Below are 17,207 nucleotides of genomic sequence, written 5' to 3' on the forward strand. Positions count from 1 at the left end.
AGAAATACAGTACAGATATAGTCATTTACTCGCGAGCGTAGCGAGCTAGAATTTTTTCGAAAGCGAAGGCGACTTTTTTGTCAGTATCATGATACAATGTGGAACTTCCTTATCGAACGGGTGTAATTTCTTCGAAATTTCCTGGTGGTGGGGCGTCCCGCGGCGCCCCTGAGATCGAGGCGCCCGGGTTATTCGCACACCCTGCACCATAGGTTAAGACGGCCCTGCATGAGATACAGCATGTTATGTAGACAACCCGGACAGCAGATTCTTAGTAACACGGTCCTGTTTCCTCCTTTTGGGTAGGTACGGATAAAGAGTAAATAAAGAATAGAGAGTGAGCGTTGCGAGCACGAATTCTTCAGCAAAACTACTCTACCTGTAACTATGTAGGTATCTACCTATTCACTCGGAATAAAAATTATCTTATACTTATAACAAAAACATAAAACATCGTGTTTAACCATTTCAATTATTGGTCCTCTTAGGTCCTGAACCTGGCCCAGGGGAGGGTCATGCCCTTGTGACCTACCCCCTGGATCCGCCGTTGGGCTGATCTTAAATGAGAACAGCCGCCGTGGCTGAAATCGGCCGTGGACGCCATTAATATAAAAATGGGGTATAAATGTTTTGAGAGATAAATCAAACTATATCGTAATATAACAAATTCCATAAATGAAACTGGAAATAACGCTTTTGCCATTTACCGTGCGATCCGCCTCATGTAAACATATAATACAATAATTTAGAGAATAGTGAGATTTAGATTGAGCGCTCGTGTGCTACCAAGACATTTCGAAAAGTTCTTACAACTCAAATGCAATTGGAACATTGTACGTTGTTGTTAAAGAAACTTGACGGGGAAATGAGTTCTATCACATATTTAATTAATCATCACATACTGAAAATTTTCATTAAGGGTCAACAAAACTATTTAATCTCGAATTCATTGAACAAAAATTATACATTGTGAACACAACATAAAGCTGTCTTTATAATAAGGGCTTATAATCACCGTCTTGTTAAACAGTGTTAAACCAATAGCCAAAAAAACATGTAAGTCACCTGCGAAAGAGACTTGATGAGATTTTATCATCTACGACTATTATTCAATGTCTGACTTCATGTTTGTGTTTTACTTTTCTTCCAGTAGATTTTTGTTTCGTATCGTATTATTGTATTAGTATTGTGCGCAACTCGGAACATGCTGAACGTAAAATGTTACCAGTTTCACCAGTCAACAAGTCACCTGCGAAAGTGTTAAGCTCACTAATATTCTATATCTAACTATTAAATTCATGTTTGTGATTGGCTTTTCTTCTAGTACATTTTAGTTTCGTATTATTGTATTAGTATTTGCGCAACTCGGAACATGCTGAACGTAAAATGTTACCAGTTTCTTAATAACGTTACCGCTGTTTCGTTACACGTTACGTTATTGCGTTTTTGACGGTGACGGTCGGCTATCACGGTATTTCAAGTTCAAGCCCTCCTCCCTGCTTGGTTGAATGATTGTTCTAGAATTGTTAGAGCTTCTGTCAAATTTTTATCTGCAATTTGCGAGACAACTTGCTGACTTGACTCGCGGTGAAATTGAACTATAAAATTGTGTAAAAACTGTATATGTGAAACGAGTGTTTATACTTTGTTCAACACGAAGTGATATTGTGTATTTTTTTTATTAGTGCGTGAAATGCCTTTGAGAGGGAGAAGTTTCGTAAGTGTTCATGTTATATGATATCTCATTTCCTCACGATTTCTGTAGTGAATTCTCGCGCAGGTTGCTGTCTCATGCATGTATCTAACAATGTTTTCGTCCGCTGATCGGTGCATAGAGCCGCCCTTGACTGCAGCTAGCATTCATATGCATTATTGACATACTAACCTAATATAATAATATGTTACATCCAAGTGTAGTGCTGTGACGATTGCATCGATGAGTTTCAGTTTTGCCTGCTTACAGTTGCAGCACATTTTTGGCACACATCCAGCTGTAGTATCCTTGACTGTGTAATGTTAACTAATATAATAATTAACAATAATTTGGGTTGGTGACAATGGTACCGCTAGAGGTCTGATATGGTGGTCTTCCACAGGATGGTTGACGCGTGCCTGCTATAACACAAGTGTTCCCGAGTGCCTCCTAACAGCCTGCTTTTGAGGTTAGTCACACATTTGTTGTCTCTCTGTAGGTAAACCAATATTTGAACATGGATTGGTCATTCATTTGTGAAGTTTTGTTTTGTCCGTTGGAATTGTGTCTAACAGTAAATTTTGTTATGCACTTGTGTTTTGTGCCAAAATTGTGAAGTATGAGTAAGTCCTTTTTAGTGTGGTGTGGAGCCAAGTGCGAGGACCATGAAGTGTCAAATATTGATGTAACTACATGACCGGGCTGTATGTGCCGCTGAATGTATGGTGTCAGTTGCTACCGGTGTTTGCAGGCTACTGCACTCGTATTTTATATGGGAACTATTTAAAATTGTATATTGTTATAGTTCGGCCATTCAGAGAATGCGTTCCTGACACGTCGCGATTGAACTGACGACGTAACTACATTCATTGATTATTGATATAATAATGTTGTTTTAATGCTCCTCAATTGTTAAAACGGTAAACAACCAGCAAAAATATTTTTATCGTAACTGCAACGCCATTGCAAAGTTACGTCGTCAGTTCAATCGCGACGTGTCAGGAACGCATTCTCTGAATGGCCGAACTATAGCCATTGTTTTATAGGAGTACATTTAGTTATGAAATAGAGATTATAAAGTTATAAGTCAGTTACATCCTTCATAAAAAAGTCACATGAAACTGAAAGTCACACCTTCAAATTGTTTGTCACTTATTCAAACAAGGATATGTTAGCATATGCAACTAGAAAGTTACATGTTATAATCTTCAAGAAACATTCTAAATGAAAGTTTAGTTACACCATCATAAGAGAAGAGAGAATTTTATTATTTACAATATTGAAAATGACACTCGCCAAATTCCTTTGGTGTTTGGCCAAACTATTAACCTCTTAAACATTGAGAAATTGAATAATATTAGAGAGAAAAGTCTTGTTCACTCATAAATCCTAAAATTATGAATGCAAATATGAAACGTATCTTTTGTTGTTTTTATTGCATATATTTTTTTTATATAAACATGAAAACAATAAAATGTCTTAAAATATCACTATTTTATATCAAACTGCAATATCACTTGCCCGTCAAACAATAATTATTTAACCTCTAATATCAATTCATAAAACTGAAACAATATTCCTAGGGAAATAAAGCCAAAAAAGAAGAAAATTGACAGGACATCACAGTTGTAGATATCTACTATAAAAGTTAGTTGTGGGGTTACATATATTCCACATCTGTTCCAATACAGACAAAGGACAACACCATTCCTCAAACCATTCCTTTTAAAGAGTAAACTAAGAAAATAAATGATGTAACATGAACATTGAACAGTGTTCCTACGTTATATTTACTAAGCCTAGCCGTTTTCCCGCGGCTTCACCCGCGTCCCGTGGGAATTACTGCCCGTACTGAGAAAAAATATAGCCTATGTTACTCGCAGGCAATGTAGCTATCTAATGGTGAAAGAATTTTTTAAATCAGTCGAGTTTGTCCATTACAAACAATTTTTTTTTTCCCTATTTTATAATATTTACTCTACGATTGGGCTCTCCACACTTATCTCGTCGATGTTTCGTGCTCGCGATAGTCTAATTTTCGCACAAAAGTAGAATAATCGTAGTGACATGAATATTCGTTTTCTTGATAATTGTGGCACTAGTATAAAGATTTAAAAAAGAGGTCTCTAAATATCTTTATTTATCGTAGGTAATATTGCCTAGCCTAGCCTAGCCTACCTGAACAATTTGTGTTTCGATTTTGAATACCCAATATCCAAAGTCGAAACACAAATTGTTCCAATTTTTACTATAATATTGTATTCCCAAAACCCCTACACCCCAAACCCCTTTAGATTTTAGTCTGTTAATGCATTTTTAATTAATGTTCTTAGACAGTAACTATGTAGTAATTTTGAGCCCTTGCTTTCTTTCAAACCCTTATAAAACCGCCAGGACATTTTTTTACTCTGATGTTTATTTAGAAATTGTTCAACTGGGTATTAATTTTATGTTGTACTTCATTAGGTACTAAAGATTTACGGGAATATCCGTGCCTCTCGCCATGCCCCGCCCAGCTTTATTTATACCCCTGACTGATTGACATTTATTGCTGCCTACACAAGTATTCTATACTAATAATAAATTTTGTTACCACACCCAAGAACATGCAAGTACTCTGATCGGTTCTTTGATCTCACTGCAATCGCAGTTGGGAACAAATGATAGAATCGTACTTCTTGTAGGTATAATAGTTTTATTAGTCATCAATATCATAGTAAGAATTTTCTAAACCACTTCTTAATAATCGGTCAGCTTCGTCTTTCAAAATCAGCAAAACTGAGGCATTGCAGATGCGAAACTATCCCGCGATCCTGTATACAGTAGCGAAGCTATCCCAAAGGCCTACTTTACACTGGCATTCATACATACCGGAAACCGCAATGCAGTAAAGCTGTTAGTTCGACTAAATACATGGTAATACTTCCTTAGGGAGTTACACTACAGGGTAAGCTTCCAACAAACGTAAACTCTTTCAAGCAGAGAATACTAGCCAAGCACCTAATGCAAAATGCCTGATTAAGTTGTCCTTTAAAAGTCCTCTAATATCCAAAGGAAAAACCACGTAATAATAATCTGAAAATTGTACAAATCTCGTCATATCCATTGACGTCACTCCGCGAATTGGGTTGGGCTAACATTTTTGTGTCAGCCACACTCTATTAACTGTTATTAGGATATTTACATACACAACTCCGTCAGACGACACGAATATTGTTATACATGCAATGTGGCATGTGTCTGAGTTATGATATGTTACGTTCTGGGTATTTGATAATAATCGTCCACTTGATAATCACGCTTTAATGTATGTTCCCGATTTATCAAAATATCGTGTATTTGGTCCACTTCCCTCGTAGATGACTTTATCACCTTTTATCGTCAGGTTCCTGATTATTCATTCTACTAACAAATCTAGCAACTGTTTTGTCAGTCACAAAAACTTCGCCACGCAATAAAATTATGACGTGACAATAATCACCAATCGCCAAAAAAGGGATCTAGTCCAACCGTAATCTAATCAATAAGTCTGTTGAGTCATTTCCTTGCCAGGTCCTAAAGCGGGTCACTTTGAAATTTGTACAACGTCAGTTACACTTAGCGTATGATGAGTGACGTCACAGTATAGTAGTTTTTTTTTTCTGTAGGCGAGCATTTGATCTCCATCTCACCTGATAGTAAGCGCCAGCGGTGATGTGCTCGAAGATGGAGCAAGCTTGGCTAGAAGTAAACCTGAATGTATGGATGTCGCTCTTGATATGAAATTCAAAATCAACTCCTTAGCTTTTCGTACTATAAAAGTGATCCTAAAACGAACGAGTTACTGAAAATATTCCAGATGGCGAAGTCAGAGCTTACTTTCCAAGAAAACTTTCTCTCTATCCTTACAGTATTCGAATATCAACAACTGCATCAACTTCTGCTTATAAAATTAAAATAATAATTTCTTCGCCTAACGAAGAGAGACTTCGGAATGCATTTTATAAACCGTCTTTATTTTCCGAAGATCATTCATGGAGAGAAGTCTTGAGTCTAGTTTAAACATCCGGTTCTATGCCTTCAATTTGTATTCCGTTTCCTCAACAACTTCCTTATATAGAAGCGTCTTCGATTAAATATTACTTTAATTACTGATTATGTATGCATCACGTGACGTCTAGGAGACAATTTCGGCTAATCAGACAAAATGAATGGCCAGTCGCCTTATTTATAGAATCGTTTATCATCATTTGGTTACGTAATGGAATCATGTCCAAAACACTCGGTTCGTAGGTGTCGAGCTACTTTCAATAGCGGTTCGCTGAGACGTGAATAAATTACGGAAATTATATCTCTCCTTATTTAATAGTTTTTAAGTAATATCCAGCTGCGTTTATTCGAAATTTTATTTATAGCTTCCAAGTTTATTTCATTTTACATTTAATATATTAATTCCAATTACTTATTTAACAAGCCAAACCGTCTAGTAGATAAATTGCTTACCTACCTGTCCACCCGTTTAGATAAGTATCTTTTGCTTTTGTTACTAAGCGCATCACTTGAGACCAGCTGGAAATTATTTGTACATAATTTAAACCCTTGTAATACCTACAAAGTTGAAATGTTGAGGAAAACAAACTGAATTTGTTCATAAGGTATATTCCACTTGATTTTGTGAAATTCCTCTGAAGCATCCAGGACTTTATTAAACTTTACTTCTATGTAAACACGATCTCGAATAATAGTCGGCACTTGCAATATTCCCCGGGTATTATATCGCCATAAATCATCAAGTACTGTTGCAATATGCACATTATGTAGTAATTCCTATTCATGCCTCGGACGTTAGATGCGCATAACAATCTTGTCGAATCAATAAACGTCGCAATAAACAAGTTTAACATCGCCCAGAGGTTTATTTTATTGCAATCGGAATAATTAGCTTAGTTCCGAAACGCCACTTGATTGAATTCATAAATCTAAGTTAAAAGGTTTCAATAAATTCCTTTAATTCCATCAATTAATTTCGAAGGGAAAGTAGGATTGATGTTTCTATAGTAATTGCCTCGTATAATTCAATCCAAATAGTCGCATTTAATTTATTGCAGGCACACTTACCTAATCAAATATTTAGTTATCTCGATAACGTGTGGACAAGCGCGCATTCAATTCGCTCTACAAAGCTGAATTTAATTAACGAGGCATGTTCTAGAATCTACGTATTTACCTAGGTCATTATAGGTTTTCCACAGAGGATGGCGGTCACAAATGACTGATGTTATTCGCTCATAATATGATTGATTACAAAGTTATTTAATCTACGTCGTATATTTCTGTTCTAAGGTGTGTTTCCAGTTATTTCAGTTCTCGACTTGAAAACGATGTAGAAGTTATTGTATCAAGTCAATGGCGGCAGTAAAGACAAGCCATCGATCATATAAAGTTTCTCATTACCTTCATTTGTTACCGCGACAGAAACTGATTCCGCGCCGTTCTGCGCTAGTACTTATCTCACCTTGAATATCATGTTTTTCTTAGAAACTGCGAGGTGCTTCTGTCATACAAATTCCTCGTTTTGTTTGTTTAGCTCGCATACTTAACGTTTAGCAACAATGTAATGTGGGGTTTTAAAATATGTTATGCATTGTAATTTCGTCATTTTCTTATTAGATGTTCCTTTAGTTGACTTGGCTTGTTTTGATGATGCAAGAACATAAGCAATAGGGTGTAAATGTAACTCAGGTCTTTAACCTTTTGAGTAGCTTATGTATTCACTACATAATTTACTACGAAACATGCTACGGAAATGAGTCCAAAGTGTTCGTAGAGGAAGCAACATAAAAGCTGGGATACAAGTGGATGGCCAATTTCCTTTCTGGGTCAAACAGACTCGTTTGGCGTTATTGTTACATAACAATGTCTATTTAGGGTACAATCTAGGTTGATTTCGTTGTGCATAATATTTGGTTCCAGTTAATTTATGAAACTACTTTCTAGATTTAAATGAAAATAGAGTTAAAACCCAAATTAGAGTTTGAATATTTACACATTAATTATGTTATGCCAGCTTTTGCGTGATAGTCTTCACCAATAATACTAAGAAAATGCAGACAATAAGAAATCATACTCGATACATTATTCTTCCGGATCGTTTAATGCAGCTTGACACACAATAAATGCGTCTCCTCATTACTACATGAGTAATCATTGTCGCCGCCTCCCCAGAAGTAATGAATGGTTTCACCAGTGTCCATGATTTTTTTTTGGCTACAACAAGTACAGTGGGCGTATTTGTAGGCGTAGTATCATTGCTTCAGCTATACATCAATGTGCCAATATTTTATTACTTGCTTTGTTTGAACAACGCTGAAATCTCTGGCTCTGTATTTGGTCAGCAGTTGTTGAACCTCCCAGTTTTTTTTGGACGGCAATAAGTCGTAAACCCGACTATGAATTTTATTGATGTCCAAATATTGGGTTTACGGGCCAGTGTTTGTTGTATCTTTCTTCTGCACTATCATAAATATACCATATTGACATAAGCCAATAGAATTGTTTTAAATCCAAGGTTTGTCACTGATCATCACGTTATTGCTTATATTGCTCGCCATATTTTTGGTTTATTCCATCCAACTTAATATTTTATGGTAATAACTCATCATCATTAAGCTATCTTCTTACCTTATGGTATAATTTACCCACTGTGCGCTATCAAGGCGCTACGGTAACACCTGATACGCCTTAACGATCGTACGTCGCCTCCTGGAAGGTTTAGTTACTGTTATTACTGGATTACGTCATTTGTCTATCCATCGCAACTTTATGGCTTCAATGAAAAAGCGTTACTAGTCGACAACTATATATTTTACAAAATAAACAAGCTTCTATACTCTACTGCTTCAAGTCGTTATTCACGTGTTGAGTTTCTTGACGTTAAATTGTAAAGGTTCTCGAGTCTGAAAATAACAGAAGCTTATACAAATACACGTATGTGCTCTCTGGTTATAGACCACAATTGTCTGTAGGTAGCGTGTCCGACATTCAACTGACCTATTTTCGGTTGAATGCCCTACAGAAGAACCGGTTAGCAGGTAACTTTTTGGAACAAATTGCAGGCACTTAACAAATGGGCTCCCAATTTGCCAAGCGGTGCTAGAAACGGATTGTTCCTTAGTAACTCTTTCATAAGCCGAAATGGGAACGAGGCTACATCAGTAGTTCACTGGCACACACTACAAGTTATAGTTCGTACTCGTAATGCAACATAAAAAAGGCTTTTGCCTCTCTAGTGGCACTTATTAAGTGCATTCGTGCGAGCTGCATGCAAACTGCTCATAAGACGATAAATTGCATTTGCTATCTGAATACTGATTGCTTTCCGCAGCCAATGCCCGACTTTTACTGCTTTGGCGATGAAACAAATAACAGCATAAAGAATGACTGCTATTTTTCTTTCATCCTTTAGCGTGCTGAAAAAGACTAACGTCAAGGGGGTTCTTTCCAAGTTTGTTTACCTTTCTGCAGAATTTTGTTGTTTATTTTACTACCGTTTTGGAGTTGCACAAAGATTATTGGAACATAATTCTCTTATCGCCGTGAAGTCTGAAAGGCTGAAACATGTAAAACAGGCGATGTTTGTTTTACAATCGTAATCAATTAAATAAATAATCGCGTTTTGAGTCACTCTTGCTTCGACATAGGTGCTGTTTTAATTTTATTGTAATGAATGTGTTGAGTCAATGAGTCGTTTTAAATGTTTTAATTATGAGTTGTCTGATTGTCGCACATGTTATGGTTTCGAAACTGTTTATCTTGTGATTTATGGCCTTCTATCTAATTTTGTAGGCAATGAACTCGGAAGAAAATTGATCAAGAAGAGCTTACAGTTAATCTCGACTAGTCAGATTATTACACCAATTGCCGTGAATTGCCAAAGCAATAATAGATCGATAGTTTGGATAGGTTTGAATGACACTGAGCCAACTTCTATTCATTATCGATCTCATTAAAACACGTTTCATATATCATGTACCGTGTCTTATGCGTACTGGAAATTGTCCCACAACTGCGTAAAATTGGACTTGGCACACTTCAGAAGTTAGTCATAGTTACCTGTATAGAACATTAGTGGTAGTGGCCGTTCATTGAGATCATTACAATCCAATTAATCACCACTCTTCACCTTCATCTGAAAATATGAGAATTTCGTTAATTTGGATCATAAAGACTCGTACTACAAAGTGTGATGTTGCCATGTTCAAGCTTCTGTACTTATGATTCTTGCATTTCTGTTTGGCAATAAGTACAAAGGAAACGTAGCTGTATGTGATAAGTTCAAACAATCAAAATGAACCATTTATTATTGTTTAACTCTGCAGTGGTTTGGCGCCGTCTATTTTTGCATACTTTATCTGGCGCCAACCAGGATTACTAATTATTCAGTTATTCGCGGATTTATTGCTCGAACAGTTTCTTAACGGTCTATCTAGTCCAAGATACATTTAATTGTGCGAAAGAACAATTAAAATAAACAAAAAGAAAATTTTGTAGCAAAAAACTGACGTTTAGGAACTAGACTGACTTGAATGATTGTAGTGGACTTTGTGGCTGCATGTATTCTTGTAAATGTTTTCCGTACGATAGATGTTTTTGTATATTATTATTTTGAAAACTTCTTCTCGTACAAAAACGCGCCCAGACTTCCTTTGAAATTAGATCGGATTTTTACCTACATTATCTAGTATGAGTAGAGTACCTATTCCAAGTTGATTTATGTAACATCATTTTTTTTCCTTGCTGATATCAATTACGATTCTAGACGCGTATGGATGTCACACATCATTTTGTCCCGGTAATTAATCAATATTTTAGTATGCAGGCATTGTCGCTGCGGATAGGTGTTTTATGAACATTTCATTTGTTCGTTGTTTCTAATGCGGATGAATAGTTAACGTAAGGAAATAGCATTGTGTGTGCATTGTCCCTTTAAGGCGAGGAAGTGGTCAACAATAATTCCATAACCGGCACGCGCATCTAAGGCGCCAAAAGGGGTCGGAGCGTCTGAGCGGGGCGAGGATAACAATACGCGCGCTAGCTTATAACTAAAAGTCGTAAGCGACAAAATGGTTTTGTAATTTTAATATTTAGAAATGATAATTTAATAAAAATTCCTACTACCATTTTAAAGAGTATGTATATACTCAACTACTAAAAAAGTTAAGAGGCTTAAATCGGTCCCGTTTGCCCATAATATGTGAATCTCTTTTTAAAAAGAGGTATGTTTGATATATTTTTCTCTGTTATAAAAGTTACCTAATCATGTTTCTACAACTAACAAAATAAGGCTTATATCATGAACTTTCAGGTAACCAAGTTGTATTTTGATCCGTTTTGTATTTACTGAGAAAAATTGACATCCTTGGCGCCAAAAATTCCAATTCGTCCTCTTAAAATAAACATTGGATTTATCCGCATAAATGGTTTGTAATTATCGAAAGTAGGCACCCTGTCAATATGATGTCAATAAAACAAAATAAATCATTTGAAGCCAAACATACTTAGAATTTGTTCATTCAAGCAACAGAAGTCAATGAATGAATCACGTGTTCTATGTAATTCGTTTATTTTATTACATTTAAATGGTATTGTACATCTGTGCAATATTTAGAACAATGAGAGCAGCCGAAGCGTGAAGCGTGTCGTCTCACGGCTATGTTGTGTCATACGAAAACAACGATATGTTAGTCACACTATACTGTAATGTATACAAGGACAGGACTAGGTTTTTTGTTTAGATTTTTATTTGCATTACGTTTATTCGGCACTTGATGAACAGTTGACATGTCCTTACGAACTTCTGTCAGTGGTTTGCCCCCAAGTCCTGCGGGGACTACTCCGGGCAGTCTTCCTCGATAAATAGGCTATCTGACATCGAAATAGTTTTACAAATCGATCTAGTAATTCTTAAAATTATCGCGCCCAAACAACCTTTTCAGTGTACTAACTGAAAAGTATATACATATGTATGTTATGGACCATGAGATTAATTCGGGCATTATTAATAATGCCCGAGCATTATGAATAATGTCTAGCTTTATCGGGCCAAGTGATTAATAACTATCTTAACTTCATTATTTATCACATTGCACGGGCATTATTATATTGCTACATGACAGTTGGGCAATTTGATAATGAAGCAAAAAATTGAAGTTAGTGACGAAAACGTATCCCACGTAACGGTTGCCCGGGTAACTGGGTTGAGGAGGTCAGATAGGGCAGTCGCTCCTTGTAAAGCACTGGTACTCAGCTACATCCGGTTAGACTGAAAGCCGACCCCAACATAGTTTGGGAAAAAGGCTCGGAGGATGATGTGACGAAAACGTATCGCTGCAAAACCGACTCCACGTAGTCTTGTCTGTCCTACCCCTAGAGTGCAATTCAAAACCGCGTAAGTGTGGAGGGGCGAGGCCCGAGCCCCGCAGCACCGGAGCCGTGACAGAAGCCATGCTTGCTTACATTTTAAACGTACTGAGTTAAAAAATTAGAAGCTAAATAAATAAATTTTATGATGTCATTTAATAGTATTTTAGAAGTTTACTGTTAGAATGCATGCTACAAATTTAGATGCTAAAAAATAACCATCATGCGGAGTTGTATTTAGAGCGGTTTACTTAGAAGATAACGAGTGGCTGAGATAATATTATTTAGATGCTCGTTAATTGTGGCTGACTTAGTAATTTAGAAGGCAACATACATTATTCGGGGCGAATAATTATATTAAAAACCGGCCAAGTGCGAGTCGGACTCGTGCACGAAGGGTTCCGTAAATTACAGTTAAATCAACCTATCTCAAAAACTATAAGAGATACTTTGATCAAACCAAAAATCGTTGAAAGAGTTAATTAGCATGCATCACCTCTATTTTTTTTAGAATTTTATACCCCGTAGTTATAAAAATAGAGGGGGGGGGGACATACTTTTTACGACTTTGAGAGCTGATATCTCAAAAACCGTTCACTTTAAGAAAAATGTTTTTTAGAAAACTTTATATCATTTTAAAAGACCTTTCCATTGATACCCCACACGGGTATGTACATCGAAAAAAAAAATTTCATCCCTCAGTTACATGTATGGGGGGCCCCACCCCCAATTCTTTTTTTTACTATTTAGTGTCATATTTTTGTAGCGGTTCATACAACACATATTCCCATCAAATTTCATCACTGTAGTACTTATAGTTTCCGAGTAAATCGGCTGTGACAGACGGACAGACGGACAGACGGACATGACGAAACTATAAGGGTTCCGTTTTTGCCATTTTGGCTACGGAACCCTAAAAAGGAGCCTGTTTAATAAGCACCCTTTAAATATGACTTTCCTTAACTTTTAAATGCAAAAACTAGTGGATTTTTAAGGCAGAAGTCCTTCATAATTAATCCAAATCATGAGGCTGATTATTTAAGTGGTTTAATATTTAGTTTATTTTAAATTAAATGGCAATAACAATAAAAAATTGAATATAAATATGTTATTACTTTGCTTGTATTACTTTGCCCAAAAGGTCACGGGCAATATGGATAGTGCCCGGTCAATTTGATTATTTGAATAATTATTATCAAATTGCGCTCTCATATTGGGCATTTTTCATAATGACCGGGCATTATGTATACTGCTCAATTTATCACTTGGTCCATAACATGTATATTATTAGATCGAAAGTATATTTTGAAGCAATTAGAAACCCCAATGCCCAGAATTTTGCCGTATAGGACCATTTCCAAAGATGGGTAAAGACCAAATTATAAATGAGGCTACCCTTGCACCTTTCTGTCACTCTGCTTATGTGTAATTTTAATTTAAGGTTCTCTCAAACAGAACTAGAATGTGAAAAACTGATTTATAAACCAATTGCTTTGTCAAACACGTTGCAGGACATAGCGAAAATGTGTTAATATATCCTTGTGCATACAATGATTACATAAGCCGTGATAATAGTAACACATACTGCGCAAAAGTGCACTACTACAGTTCAATAGTCACGGCAACTTTTTTATCCTGATGCGGGAGTTAAGAATTTCCAAAATCCCGAACATATGATGATATGTGAAGTATCTCATACAGAACATATCATTGTTAAGTGCTAATGAATGGATCTCAAACTTGAGAGCTTTTATCTTAGAGTATTTATAGCCTTAATTGAATAATTACTTAAAGCAAAGTTATTATTGTCTTTCTTAGAATCAAGTTATCGGTCATTTCCCTGTCTGGGGTCTTTGCTATCTGCTTAGTCACCTGATAACATTGTAAAGCTAAAATTTCTTACTTTTAAACAAAGGAGATCTTTTCTGGAAAAATCTTTGTATGTAAAGAGCAAAGAGCAAATAATACGGCCAGCAAATTCAGAAGTTCAAGGACAATAAATGGCAATTAAACAAATCATAAACTTGATCGGAGGTGACCGATTGATTCGCCACGGATAGAATCAAGCGATTTTCTGCTTCTACTTGATGAGGATAGTTAGTAATACTCATTGAAAGCAATGAGTATTGTGATGTTAATCATGTTTTTGTGGCGATTTCATGCAGTTTTTAATCTCCGGGTAATTGCGTATTTGGATGATTGGATTATTCTTATCGAGTAACTAATGGGTAATGGAAGCTTACCATTGTTTTGATAACAAAATTAGTTAAGGTTTGTTATATAATTGGATACCTTTGAAGATAATGGGTGACAGTTATGTACAAAATGATTGTCAAATTTATTTTTTCCATAATACGTTTATATGCATTTCGAATGGATATCGTATACTTGCCTGAATTACGAATATGTGCTAACATCAGGTCGACACGCTTACACTCGCGAAGACTTGACAGATCTGGAGTACATAAAAATTATTTTCACATTCGCAACTGTTCAGCGTAGACGCAAAGTATTTAGGTCGATCAAATGGTTACAATGTCGATGTAATTCTTTTCTACACTAACCTAATAAATATATTACACAACATCTAAAAGAAGAGGTTTAATAAGTTTTTGTGCCCAAAAGTGGCTTATTCAATATCGTAATTTGATGATTTTTAGACGACACGAGAGTCAATTTATATTCGTTATAATAACCAATAGTATAGTAATACAAATGATAGCAATTTTAGTCATTCTTTAGATTGATTCTAGTTTTCAGTATAGCGCGTATAACCTTTTAAATGCATCTTGACGAATTGTCGATAGGTTTGTAATTCTACGATCGAAGTTTGTTTCCTTGACCAAAGCATCGTTCATTGGTAATGACCTACGTTTCTGCTAAGCTAGCCGTGGCTATTGACATAACACCCTATAATTCGTTTCTAATGGCGATTTTTTGTCAGCTTTCATTATTCCTACATATTCATGTATATTTGTAATATCGCGTGATATCATTAGCACGAATTCGCAAGTAAAATAAAAATATACCGTGACACAAGTACCTTAACAACACCGCAAGGTCGTCCACTACAAGTAAATTATGTTGGGACCTAGAATATCCTATGATTTGCTGTATGATTAAAATGGCGTAGATTGAAATAAATCACCGCGCTTGTTTGCTGTTGACATACAAATATGACTCTAATCATTTCATAGAACCTAAATGGATTCGTCATGAAAATGTACCGCTGTAAATTGTAAATTGCATTTAAAACAAACAACTCGTAAAATGAAACGAATTGCTAAAATGATAAGGTTGCAGAAAATCGAGAAGTTGATTTGAGGTGAAGCTGTACACCTCAAATCAACTTTGAATTCGTAATGACTTGCATTTACCTTCAACAACCTGATCTTATGAAAATTGCAGGAAACGTGATCTAGTCTATGAAACAAAACCCCAGGAGCGATGAAATAAGCGACCTGAATAAAAAGACAGTATCGGATCATTTATCATCATTAACACTAGTTCTCGCTACTTAGGAACTAGGGCTGAAACACAAATCATGTACAGAATTAGCAGAAACGCAGGCAATATTCTTCGTAATTGAAATATGTATAATTTCATTTGATTTATGGCTAGCTGTTTTATCTTTCCATGACGATAGGGTATATATCGCCGTAATGACTGGCTGAAATAGTCTTTCGGTTCGTTCCATAAAAAAATAACATCAAAACAAAAACAATAATATCACGGTAAATGGAGATGCCAATTAAATGTGACTTCATACAATTGATAACCCTTGTCCCGGTCTTATCCTCTGCTACGCTACTTTGTCCCTCCCAGGGGTTATTAAATAAAAAAAGGTAGGTAGCAAGATGGACAATTTATTTACCGCACACAAAATACAGTATAGCTCGGTCGGCAGAAATAACAATGGGTTAGAGCCCATACATACAAGTTTACAGTGATTAACCTCCTCACTAGCCTAGCACTTCCCTGACGTCACTGGTCGCTGCAGGAACAAGTGGCCGCGCGCCGAGATCAGGTTCAGGTGCTGGTGTAGGGTTCGAAGGTCAACCCGCTACAGTCCACCGCGGGGAAGCAGGAGATTTAAGGTGTACGTGAAACCCTGTAATGCGCAATAAGCGAAGGCATTACACACTGGCCGTAGACGGTGAGCACCCACAGCAACGCTTAATAGGGAAGCGCTAAAAGTGTAGATGTGTTGCTGTGGATGTTCACTATCAGATACGGAGATAACAATAAGTCGGTTACTTAGCCAATTCAAAATTTGAAAATTTTAACGGTAACTAAAACGCAAGTAGGCAAAAATTACATTATTAAGAAAGTGTGGGGTAAACTACTATGCAAAAACACATAATAAGCTTGCAATAGAAATAAAGTTAAGCGATAACACAAATAAAGAGATTACCCAGCTAAAGCAAAGCGAAAGAAACCGTTATGGTTTGCTTAGCTTCTGGCTAATTTAAAATTGTATAGCACTTACCCAATCGGGGTTTAAATCACACACACTGAATATGCTGAGTATTATTATATGTCGAGATATATAGTCGAGGGAACGGTAATGACGCCCTTAAAAAGTTTAATCGCTATGGCGGTTATAATAACTTAAAGTTAGTGTTCAAAAAACCGGCGTGCGTTCGCCTCGATATCCAGATTCGCACTGGCAGCAGCCGTGACAGCGGCGACGTGGAAGCGAGGAGTCGCTGGTGCGGTCCGGGTGCCTAATATGTCGCTCGTTTAAATACGTGCGTGGTGATAAAATGTAGCTGGCCAGAAATTTTGATGCGTTTAGTTTGCTACTGTAAATAGTTTAGTTTTTGTAAATAGTTTTAGTTTTGTAAATAGTTTTGTTAATTTTATTTTACTCAACATTTTATTAAAAAGAATTAAGACATGTAACAATTAATGTTACATTACCCCCCTCGTTTCAGAAAGAGTTTTTTTCTCAAAAAAAAACTCGTCTATAGTTTACTACTAACACTACACATTCATACTATCAACTATCAAAATCCTTTCATAATATCAAACAAACTCTCTTACACAATAGCTTCAACAATATAAAATCATGTTGACGCGACCTTCTATAACAAGTTATCTGTGATTATCGCAC

At 36.2% G+C, this 17,207-nt stretch overlaps 1 protein-coding gene across 1 annotated transcript in view; it reads left to right on the forward strand.

Moving 5' to 3' along the window:
- Positions 1–1,477: 1,477 nt before the first annotated feature.
- The window catches only part of LOC124633367 (BAG domain-containing protein Samui-like), a 37,537-nt gene continuing 21,807 nt past the window's right edge, over positions 1,478–17,207 (forward strand). Inside the window, exon 1 of the mRNA XM_047168558.1 lies at positions 1,478–1,717. Within this exon, the coding sequence (XP_047024514.1) occupies positions 1,694–1,717 (24 nt within the window). The 5' untranslated portion in view covers positions 1,478–1,693. The remainder of the gene's footprint in view (positions 1,718–17,207) is intronic.

The sequence above is a fragment of the Helicoverpa zea genome, chromosome 9 (genome assembly GCF_022581195.2).
Source record: "Helicoverpa zea isolate HzStark_Cry1AcR chromosome 9, ilHelZeax1.1, whole genome shotgun sequence".
In the NCBI taxonomy this organism is placed as follows: Eukaryota; Metazoa; Arthropoda; class Insecta; order Lepidoptera; family Noctuidae; genus Helicoverpa; species Helicoverpa zea.